This window comes from Lutra lutra, chromosome 2 (assembly GCF_902655055.1).
Source record: "Lutra lutra chromosome 2, mLutLut1.2, whole genome shotgun sequence".
Classification (NCBI taxonomy): domain Eukaryota; kingdom Metazoa; phylum Chordata; class Mammalia; order Carnivora; family Mustelidae; genus Lutra; species Lutra lutra.
This window is the reverse complement of record NC_062279.1, coordinates 36,513,380-36,535,240: the sequence shown is the minus strand read 5'-3', so window position 1 is coordinate 36,535,240 and position 21,861 is coordinate 36,513,380. Positions and strand designations below refer to the sequence as shown.

The following is a 21,861-nucleotide window of genomic DNA, read 5'->3' as shown; positions in this document are numbered from 1 at the left end:
AATTCTGAACTGGCCCACATTCAGACCTATGAAGACATAAATTTTTCTTTATGTGAATTCAACATACAATACCCAATTCAAATAGAAAAATAACAATATTTTAAACAATAAACTGGAAACCAAACAAACAAAAAACTCAAGAATTACTCCAAGAAAACAGGAAAGGATTCTAAGAAAAGGAAGATAAGATTTAATTTTCTGTGGCTGTTGGTTTCACTCATAGAAGTTAAAGAAGTGAGGAGCTAATTAAGCATTTCCATTAGACCTTGATGCCCAAAAGGCCCTCCTCTGACCATCAGAGCTTTACTAGCATAACAATATATTTCTTTACCCAACAGTTAATATAATTTACATATCACAATATTATAAAATACTATTCATTAAAGTATAAAAGTTTTTATAGAATTATAAATTTTATTAATCTTGACAATGGATATAAGAAGTGTTCAAATATTCTAATTTATTTTTCATATTAAGTAATCAATGGGCATTGCCTAAGGTAAGTCAATATAATACAAAAAGATATGAATAAAAATATAATTATTAAAATAAGATCATGTGATATTACATATTATGTATATATTATACATGTATAACTATAAAGTACATATGCATATAATGTATAATGATATATAATTATATATTTTAATAGTATATATAGTATATTATTTGGTAACATATTTTAATAATATGAAATATTATATACCATATATATGTATGCTATATATTACATACTATATATAAATATATACTATATATATTTTAAAAGTAGTATATAATAATATATTTTAAAAATAATGTGAATGTTGTTAAAATAATAAAAATATAAGAATATATACATGACAGAGAGAGTGGGCTAAATATGTTATAGGTAATATGACCAACATTGCCTAAAGTTTATAAATCAAAATAGAGGGAAGAGCACATTTACTTTAAATAATAAATTTAGCTACAAGAAGAGTTTAAACAGAAATTATAAAGTCTTCAGTAGGACTCCCTGAAGAAGATAAGGAAGAATTACTATCAAATTTTGCTTTTTATACTTATTAAAATAATTTTGCCAGGTACATGCACAAATTTTGTAATAAAAATTATGAGTATCAGAAATAAAAATATGTGCTGCAAAATCCCATTTTTGCAAAAATATATAGAGAGGGAGCCACAGTAACAGATAAAGACACAATGTAGAAGATACATATTAATCAAAATATTAATAGTGGTCATCACTTCCTGAGTAGAGAGATGCCATAAATTTACATAAATTTCCTTATATGTTTCTATTTAACTTTTAAATGGGGCAGAACATAAATTATTTTGTAATTAAAAAAATTTTAGTACTTAAATTTGTTTTTTTTTTAAATGAACAGGATGGGAAAATTGCTCAACCAATTACTTTACCTTTCAATGATGCATCTAATTATATCAATAATTTATTTCTAATATATATAAAATATTTACAAATATTATAAATTTTTTAAACAGGCATAAAAAGTTCTTTTAAATACTCATTAAATTTCTTTAAATTCTCCAACTTTATGTCTACAAGCGAAAATCTGGGTTATAAAAATTTTTTACAGATAATTTTTCATGATGTACTACTCTCTATATTAAGGAATGCACGTGTATTTGTGATATTTTTATTCTACTTCCTACTTCCAAAATAATTGCAACAGATGTTTCTTCTACAAAATACTCTTCCTTCTACACATTTCAAATTTTTAACAATAGTAGAAAGTAAGTGTAATCTCTAAATGCAAATATAAATGTAAACTGTATAAAATTTTTGTTTTAATGTTGAATGATTTTTAAATGTATAAATTTTTTTAAATAATAAGATTAAATAATTACATACCAAAGCAATTCCAGCAGAATAATGAGTAACACACATCTTTCCAGGAATTGTTGCTCCTACATAACCTGGATGATCTCTATAGCTAAATAAATAAATATATATTTATAATTAATTTTGACAAACATTTCAAAGATGAGAATTTCTGCTAATAATTTGTCTGGGGCCCACTAAATCCTAGACTGAAGCAAACTGAGGTACAATCTTTCCATACTTGTTATTTCAAATTAAGAAGACATTTTTAATTAAATGAGATTAAGCATATTATATATACTTTTTAAGATTTTATTTATTTATTTTTCAGAGAGAGAAAGAGACAGAGCACCAGCAAGTGGAGCAGCAGGCAGAGAGAAGCAGACTCCCTGCTGACCAAGGGACTCAATCCCAGGACCCTAGGATCATTTTCTACTCCTGTAGAAAATTTACCAGTTTCTCGTAAGAATGACTTCATTGATCTATAACTTAACATTATTAATTCTTCTTTGAGTAGGGGCCCATATAAATTATCAATAATGCACTATTCTCAGAGATTTTTCATAAAAATTATTCCATTTAATTCTCAATTTAAGCCAATGAAATAGATATTATTATCTCCATTGAACAAATCATACATCAGATGAGAACTTAAAAGTAACTATCTCAAGGTAACACAATTAATAAGTGCTAGTGAAGGATATGAATTTAGGCAATCTGAACCCAGAGCAATACTTTCAACCACTAAGATACAGACACTCTAAACATGTTCTGCCATCTTTAGAACCCCCATCAAAACAAACATTCCAAACTATACATAAAGAAACTTGTTTCAATTATCAATTGGAACATGCCCCTAGTTTCAACTGTACTTCGCATCACATTGCACTGTCTTCCTAGTGCTCTCTTTATTCTGTCTCTCTGATATTTTTTATGCCTAACCCTTCCAGCACTTGTTTACAAGTATTCACTCTTACATGCAACTTTGGATTCCCCACTCCCCCATGTTTTGAGTACTGTTTACACTCATTCTTAATCTAAGAGAGTGCTACCAATAGATGTGAAAATATAAGGACTGGTATTCAGCATCATACTAGAGGTCCTAGCCTGTTATATAAGACCAAAAATGTAAAATAAAAGGTATATGGATTGGAAAAGAAGGAATACAGTTTTCTCTGTTTATGGATGACATGGTTGTCTAGGAAATCCCACAAAATATAAAAAAGCTACTAGCACTGATTGTGTTCAGCAGGTTTTCATGTCTCAAAGTCAATGTACAAAAGTCAATCTGATTTTCACATACTTGCAATAAAATATTTGAAACTAAAGTAAAATGAAACATTTACAATAGTGCTGATGTTATTTAAGGGTATGAACATGCAATGAGTAGTTAGTAAGACCTAGAGATCTAATACAATAGAGGAGATAACAATGTTGCTTTATAATCTTGAAATCTGCTAAGAGCTTAGATTTTTATTATTTCAAACACACAAAAAATGATAATTATATAACATGATAGATGTGCTTATTACCACTGCAATAGCAATCATATAATATATAAATGTATTTATTAACATGTTGTATACCTTAGATTTACAATGTTATGCAGAATTCAAATACATTTGAATAAAAAATTTAAAGAAAAGTAAATTAATTTTTTTCCATTCTGTGTTCAAAAAAGAAGAAAAAATAGCACTAAAAACATGATATACTAGGATATAAAGCTAACATAAATGTGAGAAAAATATGCATCCTGATAGACACTAGTATATCTGTATACTGATAGAACTGTATACTACAGAAACTGATGAAAGAAATTCAAAAAGATCTAAGTAAATGGAAGAAAATACCAAGTGCATTGACTGGAAGAGTTAGTATTATTAAGCTGCCAGTTCTCTCCACATACTGTATAGATTCTATGCAGTTCCAATCAACATTCTAGCAAGATATTTTATAGCAACTGAGAAGGTGACTCTAACACTTATGTAGAAAGGCAAAAACTTAGAATAACCAAAACGACTTTCAAAAGAAGAACACATTTGGGGAACTTATACTACTTGATTTAAATGGTTTTTATAAAGCTATAGTAATCAAGGCAGTGAGCTGTTCACAAAAGAAGAGGCCAAAAAATAAACTCTTGCACCGGGTGTGGTGCAAAAACGATGAATAGTGTTACGCTGAAAATAAATTTTAAAAATTTTGAATAAATAAATAAATAAATAAACTCTTACATATAAAGTCAAATCATTGTTACTACTGAGGAGGGAGCCCAAGCGCAAAAAGAGCCCAAAAGTGCAAAAGAAATTAAATGGAGAAACTATAATTTTTTCAAGAATTAATGTTGAATAATTATTTATTCATATGCAAAAATGTCCTCCTCCATATTTTTTGGTACAACATCAAAACATGATTCATCATCCAAAACATGATTCATAAAATAAAAAATTGATAGGTTAATAATGAATTCATCAAAATCTGCTTTTTAAAATATACTATTAAGAAAATGAAAAGACTACCCACAGCCAGAAAATATTCTGAAATCATATATATTATATAGGACATGTACCTAAATGCTTAAAGAACACTTAATAGGAAGAGCTGGTCCAAGATGGCAACATAGGAAGATCCTGATCTTACCTCCTCCATAGACATACCAAATCTATACCTATTTGTAGAGAAACTCCCCCTGAAAAAGGATTTATGGCTAACTGAACAGCTTCTGTACAACGAAAGATAGAAAGACAAGAGGGACTGGCAAGACAGGAGACACAGTAATGAAGAGAAATCCCACATCTAATACTGCGAATGGCAGTGAGGAGTGATAGCACTGAGAGACCAGGAGCAGATTCATCTGCCCTGGGGCACAAAAAAGAAAAACAAAACAAAACAAAACAAACAAAAACCAAACAATCAAAAAAAAACCCGCGGTTAAAAGAGCAACTAGTACATAAAAGAATAAGCTCTAGAAATCCACTAAATGTCAGGGGAGTTGCTGGACTCTGTGGGTCAGAGAGGCTAGCGAGTGCAATAGTTTACACTCAGCCTACAACTTGATCTTGTAGATGAGAACAGGGTCTGGGAGCCATAACCAACCTGCAAGCACCTGGCCCCTAGCTCACACCACCCATAGATGCCCTGAGACACAGAAAAAAGCCATGGTTTAAAAGACCAACTAGTATATAAGAGATACAACCCCAAAACTCAGCCAAACTATGGGGTATGGGAGTAGTAGGGAGCTGCTAGATGCTAGAACTCTCTCCAGGACAAGGGAGCTAGCAAGTACAACAGTTCCTTTTCCTCTTCCACCTTGATAATGTGAATGGGAGCAAGGTACAGATGCCCTGGCTCGTTTACCAACTCAGTGAGCCCTGTGCCCCTGATCCTACCAATCCCAGCTGTTCCAGTGGAATGCCCCTGGTCACTGCTCACTGCAGCCCTAGCCATTATGCCAAGGTGCCACATGTACAAAGCCACCTCAGAACAATCCAAGCCCACACCACTGCAGCTTCCAACAGCTAGATAAGGCACCCCCAATGCAGAACACTCAGGACCTCCAACTGACACCTGCTTCAGTTCCAGTCACCCCCAACAGTGTGCCATGCCTACAGTGCCCCAGAAATCTCCAGCCAATGCTCACCTTGGTTCCAGCTGCAACACTCCCCCAAGGGCACCCTTGCTCTGAGCACCTCAGGATACTTAACTTCAGCTATCCTGCCAGGGCACTGTTTGCATGGAGAGCCGAAGGACCACACCAACCCTTTCCCACTTCAGCTTTACCTGTCCTGCAGGGTACCTGCTGCCTCAAGAGCCCCAGGAAGATCCAGCCTATGCCATTTCAGCTACAGCTGTCCCACCAGGGTGCCCTTCGCACAGAACAGGACTCTCTGGTCTACACCCCATCTTGGTTCCAGCAGTCCAGCCTAGGCATCCTCTAAGCAGAGAGTTCCAGAACACCATGGCTTACATCCACTTCAGCTTCAAGTATCCTGTCAGGACACCCTTTGTGTAGAAAGCCCAGGAACCACCATAGACTGTGCTCATATCAGTTGTAGCTGTCCTGCTAGGAGGCCCTCAGAATGTAGAGGCCCAGAATACCTGGTCTGCACCCACTTCAACTTCAGCTGTCCTGCCAAAGTGCCCACTGCACAAAGAGCCATAGAACCCATCAGATTGCAATCACTTCAGATTCACAGTCCTATCAGGATAGCCTCAGTGCATAGAGCCTCAGACCACCCTGGCCCACACTCACTTCAGCCCTGGCCATCCCACCAGAGCAGTCCTAGCACAGACTGCACCATGGCCCTCAGCCCACTTCATCTACAGCTCCAGTTAGCAAAAGTCAACAAGGGAAGTTGACACAAGGAATGAATATAAACAAAACCATTCCTTCAAGTTTAGGAAAGGTAGCTTTTCTAATTCATATAAACAAACAGAAATTCAAGAAAAATGGAGATACAGAAAAATTGCTCCAATAGAAAGAAAAAGACATCAGAAAAACAACTAATGAAAAAGAGATATGCAATATGCCTCAGAAAGAATTTATAGTGATAATCATAAAAGATGTTCACTGAGATGATCAGAAAAAGTGGAAAAACTCAGTGAGACCTTGAGTAAAAAGAAAATATTTTTTAAAAACCAATCTGACTTGAAGGATGCAATAACTAAAAGAAAAATAATCTAGATAGAATCAATAGATTAGTAGCTGCAGAAGAATGGATCAGCAATCTGGAAGACAGGGTCATGGAAAGCATCCAAGCTAAACAGTAAAAAGAAAAAGGCGTTTTTAGAAAGTGAAAATAGGTTAAGGAACTCATTGGACAACATGAAACAAACAAATATTCCCTTTATCATTAGGACCCAAGAAGAAAAGGAGAAAGGAGCAGAAAACGTATTTGAAATAATAGGTAGGGGCAGCTGGGTGGCTCAGTCAATTAAGGGTCTGCCTTTGGGGGTGCCTGGGTGGCTCAGTGGGTTAGCCGCTGCCTTCGGCTCAGGTCATGATCTCAGAGTCCTAAGATCGAGCCCCACGTCGGGCTCTCTGCTCAGCGGGGAGCCTGCTTCCTCCTCTCTCTCTGCCTGCCTCTCTGCCTGCTTGTGATCTCTCTGTCAAATAAATAAATAAAATCTTAAAAAAAAAAAAAAAAGGGTCTGCCTTTGGCTTGGGTCATGACCTCAGGGCTCTGGGATCAAGCCCTACATTGGGCTCTCCACTCAATGGGGCATCTGCTTCTCCCTCCTAGCTCTCCCTCTCACTCTCTCTCTCAATTAAATAAATAAAATCTTTAAAAAAAATAATAGGTAAAAACTTCCCTAACATCGAGAAGGCAATACACAGCCAGGCTCAGGAAGTGCAGAGAGTTGCAAACAAGACGAACCCAAGAAGGTCCACACCACAACACATAACAGCTAAAATGTCAGAAGTTAAAGACTGGGAATGTTAAAAGCAGTAAGAAAGAAACAACTACTTACATTCAAGGAAAACCCCACAAGACCATCAGTTGACTTTTCAGCAGAAACTGCAAACCAGAAGAGAGTGGCATGATATATTCAAAGTGCTGAAAAGAAAAGAACTTACAACCAAGAATACTCTACCTGGCAAGGTTATCATTTGGAATTGAAAGAGAGATAAAGAGTTTATCATTGGAACAAAAGTAAAAGGATTTTACCACGACTAAACCTCCTTATAATAAAAATGTTAAAGGGACTTCTTTAAGTGGAAAAAAATCCATAATTAGAAGCAAATTATGAGTTAAAGGATATAAAGTATGACAACATATATATAAAATGTGAAGAAGGGAGTAAAAAAACAAAAAGATCATAAACTTTAAATATAGACTGTTATACACTTAGGATGCTATATGTGAACATCATAGTAACCACAGACCCAAAACCTATAATAAATAAACATAAAATAAAGAGAGCCAAACATAACACTATATAAACTCATCAATCACAAGGAAAGAGATCAAGAGAAGAAGAAAGCAACAGAGAACAAAAACAACCAGAAAACAAAATTGCGAAGGACTATACCTATCAATAATTTCTTTAAATTTTAATGGTCCAAATGTTCCAGTCGAGACACAGGGTGGCAAAATAGGTAAAAAGCACCATCTTTTGCTGCCTATTAGACTCTTACTTTAGGCCCAAAGATACATACAGACTCAAAGTGAAGGGATGAAGAAAGCTATTCCATGCAAATGAAAGTGGAGGGAAAAAAGCCAGGATAGCAATTCTTATGTTGAACAAAATAGACTTTAAAACAAAGACTGCAGGGGTGACTGGGTGGCCCAGTCATTAAGCGTCTGCCTTCGGCTCAGGTCATGATCCCAGGGTTCTGGGACCAAGCCTCGCACCTGTTCCCTGCTCAGTGGGAAGCCTCCTTCTCCCTCTCCGACTCCCGCAGCTTGTGTTCCCTCTCTCACTGTCTCTCTCTCTCTCTCTGTCAAATAAATAAATAAATCTTTAAAAAAAAAAAAACTGTAAAGAGACAAAGAATAACAATAGCAATAACAATACTGTTAAAAGGAATCAGTCCAACAAGAGAATATTACAAATATCTATGCACCCAACATTGGAATATCTAAGTATATAAAGAAAAGATTAACCAATATAAAGGGAGAAATTGACAATAATGTAAAAAACAGTAGTGGACTTTGAACTCCATTTACATCTATTAATAGGTCACCCACATATAAAACCAATAAGGAAACAGTATCTTTGAGCAATACTTTAAACCTGATGGATTTAACAGGTAAATACACAGTACATTTCATACAAAAACAACAGAATATACATTCTTTCAAGTGCACATGGAACATGCTCCAGGATAGGTCAAGGTAGGTCATAAAATAAAGTCTCAACAAATTTAAAAAGACTGAAATTGTATCAGTCATCTTTTCTGACCACAACAATAAGAAACTAGAGGGGCGCCTGGGTGGCTCAGTGGGTTAAGCCGCTGCCTTCGGCTCAGGTCATGATCTCAGGGTCTTGGGATCGAGTCCTGCATCGGGCTCTCTGCTCAGCAGGGAGCCTGCTTCCCTTCCTCTCTCTCTGCCTGCCTCTCTGCCTACTTGGATCTCTCTCTGTCAAATAAATAAAATAAAATCTTTAAAAAAAAAATAAGAAACTAAAAATCAATTACAAGGAAGAAAAAAACTATAAAAACCAAACATGTGGAGATTAAATAACGTGCTACTAAACAACCAATAGGTCAACTAAGAAATCAAAGAGGAAATTTTTAAAAATGCATAGAGACAGATGAAAACAAAAACACAATGGCACTCAGAGAAAACAATTCTAAAAGGAAAATTGATGGCAATAAGTCCTACCTCAAAAAAACAAGAAAAATCTCAGTCTAACCTTATAACTACAGGAACCAGAAAAAGAACAAGCCCAAAGTTAGTAGAATGAAGGAAATAATAAAGATCAGAGCAGAAGTAAATGAAATGAAGGCCAAAAAAAAAAAAAATCAATGGAAAAGATCAAATAAATGAAGAGCTAGTTCTTTGTAAAGATACACAAATTTAATAAACTTTTCACCTATCTCAAGGTACTTTTTGTTTTCTCTTTTGAGTTTTTTGACCCATAATTTTTTCAGTAGCATGATGTTCAAATTCTATATATTTGTGAATTTTCCAGTTTCCTTCTTGTGTTGATTTCTAGTTTCCTAAAATTATGATCAGAAAAGATGTCAGATATGCTTTAGATCTTCTTGAATATATTAAGACTTATTTTGTAGGAGGTGTCCAAGATGGCAGAGGAAGAGGAGACCTTGGTTTTGTCTGGACCCAGAAATTCAGCTAGATAGCTATCAAACCATTCTGAACACCTGCAAACACAACCAGAGATCTAAGAAAAGAATAGCTGGGACTCTACAGATAGAAAAGCGACCACTTTCTTCAATGGAGGAGGTACAGAGAACTGAATCCGAGGTAATATATGGGAAGATAAAACCACAGTGGGAGGGAGCCTCCATAAGCTGGCACCAGAAAGTGATATATCAGCAGAGTACAAAATTGGAACTTTTAGAAGTCTGCTCCAGTGAGGAATGTCCCCCCTGAAAGGCACTCAGGTGGCTAAGTAGGGGCAGAACCCTAGGCAGACCTGTGTGGCCTGAGGATCCGCAGGGTCACAAAAAGACTGAGGGTGCCTGAGTGTGGCAGAGTTGGGTATTTTTTTCTTTTTCTTTTCCAAAAGAAAAGAGAAGGGACCCAAATAAATAAAATCATGAATGAAAGAGAAGAGATCACAACCAACACCGAAGAAATACAATTATAAGAACATATTATAGCATTATATTATACATATATAATATATATTATATTATATTATATTAGAACATATTATAAGCAATTGTATGCCAAAAAATTAGACAATTTGGAAGAAATGGACGCATTCCTAGAGAGGTATAAACTACCAAAACTGAAACAGGAAGTAATAGGAAGCATAAGCAGACCCATAACCAGCAAGGAAATTGAAGCAGTAATCAAAAATCTCCCAACAAACAAGAGCCCAGGGCCGGATGACTTCCAGGGGAATTCTACCAATCATTTAAAAAAGAATTAATGCCTACTCTTCTGAAGCTGTTTCAAAAAATAGAAATGAAAGAAAAACTTCCAAACTCTATGAGGCTAGCGTTATCTTGATCCCCAAATCAGACGAAGACCACAAATACCGTATGATTTCACTCATACGTAGATTTTAGAAACAAAACAAACAAGCAAAGAGAAGAGAGAAACTTAAACCAAGAAACAGACTCTTAACTATAAAGAACAAACTGATGGTTACAAGAGGGGAGGTGAGTGAGGGGATGGGTGAAACAGGTGATGGGGTTTAAGGAGAGCACTTGTGATGATGTATGAAGTGCTGAATCACGGTACACCTGAAACTAATATTACACTGCATGTTAACTAACCAATTTCAATTAAAACTTAAAAAAAAATAAAAAGGGCCTGTCTGAGCCAATGTGAGCTTATAGTTGGATGGTGTCAGCAATCAGACCACATATTTGCCCTCACCCCATTTCTGGAGCTGCAGTCATAGCAAACTGCAGGGCACTCCCTTCGCATTATCTTGAGAGGCTTTCACTGGTAAGTAGGGCCTGCAGTCAAATCAGATGCCTGCCCTTTGTCTGTCTGTCGGGGTTCAGGGTGCTCTCCCTCCCTCGTCCCATGAGAAGCTTTTGCTGGTGGGCAGGGCCAGCAATCAGACCAGATGCCTGCTCCCAGTCTGTCTGCCAGGGCCGCAGTGACCCTGAAAAACAGAGCTCTCTCACTGTACTCACCCCTGAGAGATTTCTTTTGGTGGGTGGGGACCGCAGTCAAATCAAATGTGTGCCTCCAGTCCATCTGCTGGAGCTGCAGTCAAATTAGTAGTGTGTATGGCAACAGTCTCCTTCCCCAGGGGCAGGGGTCACTTTGGAGTGGTGCTGGTCCCTGCCATGGCTGCTTGCAGGATGTGATAAAGCAAGAGCCACTTTGGAGGGACTCTTGCAGAGTGGGAGGGTTAGAATGGGCAGATCTGCAGAATGCAAGAGCAGGGCACACAGTATTAGCAAGGTAGGTAGAGAGTGTTCATGCTGGTCACCAGAGGTGTCAGGGTATCTAGGCTGGAGGTCAGTGGGGAAAAGAAATGGCACCCACCAACTCTTTTGCTCTTAGAGAAGTCCCCTACAGATCCCTGGCCCTCCAGCACACATTCTGAGGCTATTAAGTAAATCTCCTTCATGTATATCTCTGGCACTTTTCAAACTGTGTCTTCTATGCTCTATTTCAGTGAGGTTGTTTGTTATGCTGGCTTTTTAAGGGCAGGGACTCAATTTCCTGTTGCCCCATTGTAAAACTCATGAAGTTAAGCTCCACTGGGTTTTAAAGCCAAAGATTATGGAGATTCATCTTCCCATAGAGGTCCCCTATGTCTGCGGTGCCTAGTATGTGGTCCACTCCTCTTCCTTTCCCATGATTGTGATGTCCCTCCTGTTTGCGGTTGGTTTCACTGGGAATTTAGCTTGTGACTCTGTCTCTCCACCCCTACCCATTTGGATATGGCCTCCTCTCTATGAGTAACTGTGGAAAGTCTGTTTTGCCAGTCTTTGGGTCATTTTCTGGGTTAGCTACACTAATGTGGCTTTTCTCTAGGTGTGCCTCTGGGACAAGGTAAGCTTCGGTTCCTCCTATTCTGCCAACATCCCTGAAGTCCCAACCAATAGCTAAGTTCTTATTGCCACTTTATTGTTTTCTGGCTGCTTTATAACTAACTGCCCTTTCATTTCTCCTTATCTTGCTGATTTGATGATTTGGTGTAATGTATGCACGCATTTATTGCATGTTATCTTTTGTATTTATACTATAAGTTTTACTTTTGTGGTTACCATGAGGCTTTCATAAAACAAATTATAAGTCTACTTCAAGGTGATAACAACCTAACTTTGAACACATTTTAATGAGTGTTCCTCCACCCCATTTTGTTATGATGTCATAACTTACATCTTTTTGTGTATCCTCTAAAAAATTATAGTTGTGTTTACTACTTTGTCTTTAAACCTTTTCTAGCTTTATAAGTGATGAACACACCCCCTTTACAACATTAGACTAATCTGGATTTTACTATTTATTTACTTTATGAGTGAGATTTACACTTCCATGTGTTTTCTTGTTACAATTACGGTCCATCTCATTTAAGCTGAAACAATATTCCTTTAACATTTCTTGTAATATTGGTCTAGTTAGTGGTGATGATGTCCTTTAGCTTTTGCTTGTTGGAACACTCTTTATGTCTCCTTCAATTTTTCCAAGTACAGTATTCTTAATTAACATTTTTTTTCTGTCAGCACTTTAAATATATCATGTAACTTTTTCCTGGCATGGAAAGTTTCTGCTGAAAAATCTGCAAACAGTGTTATGGGGTTCCCTTATATGTAACAATATGGGGGGGTCCTTGCTACATTTAAAATTCCCTCCCCTTTAACTTTTGACAATTTGATATTAATGTGTCTTGGTGTGAGTCTCTTTGGCTTTGTCTTACTTGGCCTCTCTGGAATTCCTGGATCTGAATGTGTATTTCCTTCCCCAGGTTAGGGAAATTTTCAGCCATTATTTCTCCACCAAAGTTTTCTACTCCTTTCTCCTATCTCTTGCTGATAGGGCTGCAATGTGAATATTAGTCTGCTTGATGTTCTCCCACAAGTCCCTTATGCTATTTATGCTTTTCCTCTCTTTTTCTATTTGCTGCTCTGACGGGGTGAGATTTTAGTTCACTGATCCTTTCTTCCATTTCATCTAGTATGCTGTTGAATTCTATATATTTTTCCATTCGGTTATTATATCTTTAGCTCTGTAACTTCTATTTTATATTTCTAACATTTTCTCTTTTAATGAAATTCTCACCTTTTCCATACAATCCTGAGTTCAAAGAGCATCTTTAAGACCATTATTTTGAGCTCTTTATCAGGTAAATCACTTATATCTATTTCATTAAGATCTTTTTCTGAAGTTTTATCTTAGTCTTTCATTTGCAACATATTCCTGTTTTCCATTTTCCTTGACTTTGTGTTAGTTTCTATGCATTAAATAAATCAGTTATCTCTCAGTCTTAAAGGAGTGGCCTAGTAGTATAGAATATAAAGTTATCATTTAACCTTGTTCTTCTTCTGGTAATCTCTCAAACATCTTGGTGTTCAAGCAGGTTACTTTATTTTTAGAGGGTCCCACTACTTGATGGTATCCTAAGACCTGTCACTGCCCCAAATGGGAGGGTGTCAGTCAGCATCTAGATTCAGGCGGACTGGAAACCAGACATTAAGGCAAATATACCTCTTTTAGGGAAGCACAGAGAAACTGGCATTTTGGTCTATTCCTTCTGTGCTGAACCCTGTGGTGATAGCCAGTTAAGAACCATTTCTTTGTTACCACCCCATCACCCTGTGAACACAAGTCCCTCTGGCCATCAAAGTCAGGCTATTAAGGGATGTATACTCTGGGCAGTAGCCTCTTAAGTTTAGGGCACCAGACATGTGCACAAGCTCCTTTCTTAGAGACACCAAAGACTTCGGGATGCACAAAGGAAGAGCATGAAGATGGCACCTGCTAGCCTCCCCAGCCTCTGAAGAGGATTATAATCAGACTCTAGATGTGTGTTCAATTCAATGTGTGCTTAACTATGGCCCTCAGGCCAGAGCTATGAAGATAACTAATAGGCCTCTTTCACAGAAAGATTGGGGGTGCATTTCAGTTTCCTATCTTTGTACTGTGCCCTGTGCACTGTAGCCAGTCAAGAACTATTTCTCCATTAACTACAGTCCTATAGTACCCACAAAATTAAGCCCCACTGACCATCAGGTGATCCAACAGGTATCCCTTGGGCAGCAGCCACAGAAACCGTTGCACCAGATAAGTGCGCAATGTCTTTCTGGAAATTCCAGCAACCTACAGTAATGCAGAAGGAAAGCACAAATATGGCACCTAATGGTAATTCATTAGGCCCATAGATGTGTGTTAAATTTCTACTTTCAGAGGAAGACTGGGCATCTCTGTCCACTCTGTGTGTTCTAGGCCCTATGGGATAGACTCAGAGTCTGATGAGCCCTTAAGAAAAATTTCCCAATTCCCTGTAGCCTGTGGATCTTATGATGCAAGCCTTATCAGCTTTCAAATCTAGATGTCTTGTGGGCTTGCCTCTCAGGCGCTGTCTTAAAAGCTGGGTTGTTAGATGTAGGATTTAAGCTATTAGTTCCTCAGAAAGAAGCTCAGAGTTACGAGTTCCCCCAAGTTCTGAGAGACCATTTATGGTGAGACTGTGTCTCAGTCTCTCCTACCTGTTTCAATATGAGTTTTTTTCTTGTTCATCTGATGTGTAGCAGTAGCGTAGATTTTTTTTTCTCAGAAAAAAACTTTTCTATATGTAGCTTAGATTTTCTCAGAAAAAAGTCTTTCTAGATTCAGTGTGTCTATTTCTTGATTTGCATTCCTCTAATGATTAGTATTGACAAAGATTTCTTAATGTGCTTATTGGACACTTATAGATCTTATCTGGAGAAATGTCTCTTTAAGTCCTTTGTCCATTTTTAATGAGACTGTCTTTTTGCTGTTAATATTTATTGTTCCTTATATATTCTGGATATTAAACACTAGGCATATGATTTGAAAATATCTTCTATAGGTTGCCTTTTCATTCTGTTCTTTTTTTATTCAAGCATAACAAACATACGGTCTTATATTAGTTTCAGGTGTACAGTATAATGACTCAACAATTCTATACATTTCTTGGTGCTCATCAAGATAACTGTACTCTTAAACCCTTTTATCTATTTCACCTAGCTACCCACCCACTTTCCTATGGCAGATACCAGTTTGTTCTCTGTGTTTAAAAGTCCATTTATTTTTCTCTTTTTTCATTTTTATTTTGTTTCTTAAATCCCACATATTTGTGAAATCATATGTAATTTAACCATCCCTGACTTATTTAACTTAACATTTTTCTCTCTAGGTTAATCCATGTTGTGGCAAATGGCAAGATTTCATTCCTTTTGATAGCTTAATAATATTCCATTGTGTATGTATACCACTTCTTCTTTACCCATTCATCTATCAATGGACACTAGGGTTGCTTTCATATCTTGGCTATTGTAAGTAAAGTTGCAATACACATAGGGGTGCATATATCTTTTTGAAGTAGTGTTTTTGTTTTCTTTGGATATATCAAATTGTGAAATTACTAGATCAGATGGCAATTCTTTTTTTTTTTTTTTTTTTTTTTTGAGAAAACTTCATACTGTTTTTCACAGCAGTTCCAATTGTGTTCCCACCAACAGGGCATAAGGATTCCTTTTTCTCCACATTTTTGCTAACAATTGTTGAGACAGAGAGTGGGTGAATGGGGTGGAGGGGCAGAGGGAGAGAATCTTAAGCTGGCTCCATGCCTAGTCCAGAACCCAATGCAGGACTCAATCTCACAACCCTGAGATCATGACCTGAGCCCAAATCATGAGTCAAGTGCTTAACTGACCAAGCCACCTAGGTGCCCCCTTGTCTTTTTTATTTTAGCCATTCTGATAGGTATGGGGTGCTATCTAATGTGGTTTTGATTTGCATTTCCCTGATGATTAGTAATGTTGAGCATCTTTTCATGTGTTAGTGTTCCTCTGTACATCTTCCTTAGATAAATGTCTATTCAAGTTTACTGATCATTTTTAACCAGATTATTTGTTTTATTGCTGTTGAGTTATATAAGTTCATTATATATTTTGGATAGTAACCATTTATCAGATATATCAGTTGCAAAAGCAAAGCCTTTTTGCTTTGCTGATGGTTTCCTTAATGGTGCAGATTTTTATTTTTGTGTAGTCCTAATAGTTCAATTGTGTTTTTGTTTCCCATTCCAGAGGGCAGATCTAGAAAAATAGTTCTATGGCTGATGTGAAAAAAATTGCTGTCTATATTTTCTTCCAGGAATTTTATGGCTTCATGTCTGAAATTTAGGTCTTTGAGCCACCTTTAGTTTATCTTTTTTGTATGGTGTAAAAAAAAATGAAAGACAATTATCATACGATCTCACTGACATGAGGAATTTAAGAAACAAGACAGAGAGGATCATAGGGGAAGGTAGGGAAAAATGAAACAAGATGAAACCAGAGAGGAAGACAAACCATAAGAGACTCTTAATCTCAGGAAATGAACTGAGGGTTGCTGGAGGGGATGTGGGATGGAATGGATAAGTTGGCTGGGTGATGGACACTGGGGAGGTAATGTGCTATCGTGAGTGCCGTGAATTGTGTAAGACTGATAAATCACAGACCTGTACCCCTGAAACAAGTAATACATTATATGTACATTTTTTTAAAAAGATAGTCTCTTCAACAAATGGTGTTGGAAAAACTGGAAAACAACACGCAAAAGAATTAAACAGGACCACATTCTTACACCATACAAAAAAAAAAAATTCAAAATGGATTCAAGATGTAAAGGTGAGACATGGAACCATGAAAATCCTAGAGGATAACACAAGCAGTAACCCTCTCTGACACTGGCCCTTAACAACTTCTTCCTAGATATGTCTCCTGAGGCAAAGGAAACAAAAGCAAAAATAAACTATTGGTACTTCATCAAGATAAAAAGTTTCTGCCCAGTGAAGGAAGTATTCAACAAAACTAAATGGAAATCTTTGGAATGGGTCAAGATATTTTCAAATGACCTATGTGCAAAAGGGTAAGTATCCAAAATATATAAGAACTTATACAACTCAACACAAAAAAATGAATAATCCAATTAAAATGAGCAGAAGACATGACTAGACTTTTTTCCAAACAAGACATACAGATGGCCAACAGACATATGAAAAGCTACTCAACATCACTCATCAGCAGGAGGTTCAATCAAAACTTCAATAAGATAACTCCTCATACCTGTGAGAATGGCTAACACCAACAACACAAGAAACAACAGGTGTGGCAAGGATGTAGAGAAGGGGGAACACTTTTGCACTGTTGGTAGGAATGCAAAGTGATGCAGCCACTCTGGAAAATAGTATGGAGGTTCCTCAAAAAGGTAGAAATAGGACTACTCTAGGATCCAGCAAATGTACTAGGTATTTACTCAAAGAATACAAAAATACTAATTCAAAGGGACACATATCCCAATATTTATAGCAACATTATGTACAATAGCCAAATAATGGAAAAAGCCCAAGTGTCCATCAACTGATGAACAGATAAAGAGGAAGTGGTATATATATATGTGTGTATATACAAACTCAGCCATGAAAAAGAATGAAATCTTGCCATTTGCAATGACAAGGATGGAGCTCGAGAATATTATGCTAAGGGAAATAAGTCAGTGAGAGAAAGACAAATACCATATGATTTCATTCATATGTGGAACTTAGAAAACAAAAGAAATGAGTATAGGGAAGAAAAGAGAGGGAGAGGCAAACTAAGAAACAGATTCTTAACCATCAGTTTGTTCTCTATAGTTATCAGAGGGGAGGTGGGTAAGGGGATGGGTTAAATGGATGATGAGGGTTAAGGAGTGCACTTATGATGAGCTAGCAGGGGTGAGGGAGGGATAGAGAATCTATTTTTAATAAATAACAAGCTAGAAAGACTAAAAAAAAGGATTTACTTTAAATAATTGAGTTTGAGGGGGTGATAAAAAGAAAAATTTAGCCATTAGTTGATAATTGTTTTATGGATATGTAAGGTACATAAGGATTGATTATTTTACTTTCTCAACTGTTGTTATGCTTGAAATCTCCCCACAATAAAAACTAGAACAAAACAAAAAAGAAAATTAATATTTAAAATAATGCAGAAAATTCATTAGGGTAATCTGTTTTGAACCTCCTTTCCTAAGCCTTTGATCCAACTTCATAACAAAATAAAAACTTTGTAAGATAAATCCCATTATTTTAGGTAGTGGTTAAGATTATGGGCTCTGGGGTTCAAACCTGTGGGTTCAAACCAGAAGGACACCACTAGATCCAAGAATCCTGAAATTGTTTAACCTCTAGAAACCTCAATACCCTCATTAGTAAAGAGCTAATAAGCACAGAAACAAATTTTAGCAAGCTTTTTTTTTTTAAGTGACAAACAGAAAGAGGATATGAGGCGTGAATGAAGCACCTAATAATGTATTAATAGTCACCAAAAGAAGTTCCCTAAATAAGCTATATTATTATCACAGATCTCTGTTTTCTAAGAATAGTGAAACATTATTCTTACATGAATAAATATGCAATATCATGAGGCCTTAGAGTTAGATAGAACTTTTTCCATTTTAAAAATCTACGCAATACTTCATCTGCCTCACCAACTGTAGAGATCTTATTTTTATCTGACCACAACTCCAATGATGACAGCACAACAGTAACTTTAAATTGGGCAAACATCTAAAAACAAGAGATAAAGACATGAAAAATTAATCCTTGTTATTTTATAATAACGAAGAAAATAATGCTTGACAATTCCATACTCAGTTTGTATAGATGGCTTAATTATTCAGAAATGCCAAGTGAAGTTAATAGAAATTATAATTTCAAAACTAGTATAAATTTTTCTAACAAGTATGAAAAGAAAAATACTTACCGAATTTACAAGGCCAATAATTTCAATGACTTTATTTGTTACTATCATGCTATCAGAGCCCAAGTAATCATACTGAAAAACAAAATTAATTTTAAATTTAAATATAATCTGTTATATAATATGTTTGAGATATACTCTCCATCTACTCTCAGAACTTTGAGGGTGCTTTGGGGTTAGAACAGTTCAAACTAAGACAGTAACAAATTTTAAAAATGAATATAAACTTGATCACTCATATATGCTGGTGGAAATGTAAAATCGTACAGCCACTCTCAGAAAGTTTAGCAGCTTCTTTCAAAACAAATAATATATTTACCATATGACCCAGCAATTGCTCTCCTGGGCATTTATTTATATTTTTTAAGATTTATTCAAGAGTGAGAGAACAAGCACAAGTGGGGGTAGGGGCAGAGGAAGAGAATCTTCAACAAGGGGCTCAATCCCACAACTGATGAGATCGTGACCTGAGCCAAAATCACAAGTGGGATGCCAAACCAACTGAGCTACCCAGGCCTCCCACCCTCCTGGGCATTTATCCTAAAGAAATAAAAACTGATGCTCGCAAAAAAAAAAAAAAAAAAAAAAAAACACATAAATTGAACATTATGTTCAAAAATGAACATAAATTGAACATTATATCATTGAACATAAATGTTCATAACAATTTATTCCTATTAGTCCAAAACTAGAAACAACTTATATGTCCTTCAGTGGTTAACTGGTTAAACAAACTGCGGTACATTCATACCATGGAATCATTAATCATTAATAAAAACTAACTGACTAAACTATTGATAAATGAAACAATTTGGATAAACCTTAAGAAAATTATGATAAGTGTTAGAAAAATCTCCAAAGGATATATACAAGATAACATTTATGCAATATTGCAATATTCCTAAACTCAAGGAATAGAGAACAGATTAGTTACTGCCAGAGGTTAAGAAGTATAGGGGAGTAGGAAGAAATGGATGTGACTATTAAGAAAAATGTAAGAGTCTTGTAGTGATGGTCTATTTAGTGTCTTGATCGTGACAATGATTACACAAGCCTACATATGTGACCCTAGTGCATAAAACCACACACACACACAAATTAGTGTATATACAACTGCTGAAATCTAAATAAGCTTTGTAGAATGTGCCAATGTCAAATTCCATATCTATAAATCATCTCTCTGAGGTACAGCACCGCTTGCATGTACCACAGGACCCTCAAATTCAATGTATCTAAAATGAAGGTCATCATTCTTCCTCAAAAATATGGTCCTACTTACCTTTCCAATACTTTAATCAATGGTATTATCATCTATGACCTCCCAAATTAATGATATGAGGCCTGAATGAAGCACCTAATAATGTATTAATAGATATTAATAATATCATAAGAGTTCCTTAAGAGCAGAAGTTCCAAAAGAGCAGAACTTTTTCTGTTGTGTTCACAGCTGTATCCTCAATAAGTAGAATAGTAATTGGCATCTACACAATGCTCAATAAATTTAAGTGAATGGATAAATTAAATCAATTTAAGTCCTTCTAATTCAACCTCAGCAGCAACTTTTAAAATTGCTTTTCTTTTTTCCTATTACTAATACTACTTACTAGTAAATGTTCAGCTTGATTACTGGAACGGTCTCTTAAATGTCTCCAACTATCCTATCAGCAATCCAGTCCCTACACTATTACAAAAATGATGATTCTAAAATGAAAATACCAACCTGTCACTCCCCTATTTAAAATCTTTTTAATGACTCTCCATTAACATTAGGATAAAATCCAAATATTGTATTAGTTCTTCAATTTGTCCCTTTCCATTTTTCTTCTTCAACTGTATTAATCATACCAAACTTGCAGGTTGTTTGTTGTTATTGTTGTTTTTAAAGAACCTTCGCTCATATTTATGTGTCTTTGCAAGGAAAAGTTTTGCACCAAGTGTTCCCTGGCCCCACCCTCACTTCATTATCCAAACTAATCCACAAACCATCCCTTTTCAGGATCTCACACTCCAGGCCATTATTCCCCTGCCCTCATCACCCAAAGAGCCAACCAGAGACAACCCCTACATCCCAGAACCCACTGAAATCATTCAAGCTAGACAACCCTAAACCTGTTTACTTTGCCTCAAGGGTTCTTTCCCACAGAAGTTATAATCCAGTCTCCTGCCCATGTTTTCCACTGGCTCCCTCTGCTTCCTATCTATTTTGTTACTTCCCCATGTGGCTTCTGCAGGATGTGGCATACTATCTCCTTTTGGGAACTGTGAGTAACAAACGATCTCTCCAATAACAATTTTGTCTCCTGATCTGTTGGCCCAATCATACGTGAGTAATAATAAAACACATTTTAAACCCCCTACTTGCATGCTCTTATAGTACTCCAGGTTATAGCTATGTGTTTCCATGTCTTTCTCCATCATTGGACTGTGTTTTCATACTCCCATATGCTTCCTTCAAGCATAACATTGAATTCACTAGACTACAATTGTGGATTTAAAATTTGGGAATTCAGTGAAGACAGTATCACTACTGTCCTCCTTTATATGCCCAGCATTTTTAGTAACATAGATGTCACAGTAGGCTCAATGTTTGTTTTATTAAAGAAGATGTAAATATGTATAAAAACATAGAAAATGGACGTTAATCAGCATCATACAGCTGGTTAAACCTGACAATTTGAACAAAAGCTTTTAAAACAACCCTTAAAGTTTGTAACATAATTCTGAAAAAAATTATTTTTATAATCCAGAATATTCCCTGGAAATTTAGTGATTATTATTATAAATATCTTAATTTTTTCTTAAATGTTCCATTTGTCCCTTTCCCTATATTCTAATAAATCAAATATTTTCATATTCTTCTCTAAATTCTATCTGTCTCTGAATCTCAACTTTGGCTTCCTGACAAGCTCTACAATTCTACAAGTAGAACTGATAATGTGTTTGATTCATATTCTCTGTAGTATTCCAG

General features: G+C 36.0%; 1 protein-coding gene across 1 annotated transcript in view; it reads right to left on the bottom strand.

Moving 5' to 3' along the window:
* ADAM32 (ADAM metallopeptidase domain 32) overlaps positions 1-21,861 on the bottom strand; it is a 184,102-nt gene that overhangs the window by 107,139 nt on the left and 55,102 nt on the right. The window contains 3 exon segments of the mRNA XM_047717148.1: positions 1,853-1,934; positions 18,534-18,700; positions 18,897-18,968. Of these exon segments, the coding sequence (XP_047573104.1) occupies positions 1,853-1,934; positions 18,534-18,700; positions 18,897-18,968 (321 nt within the window).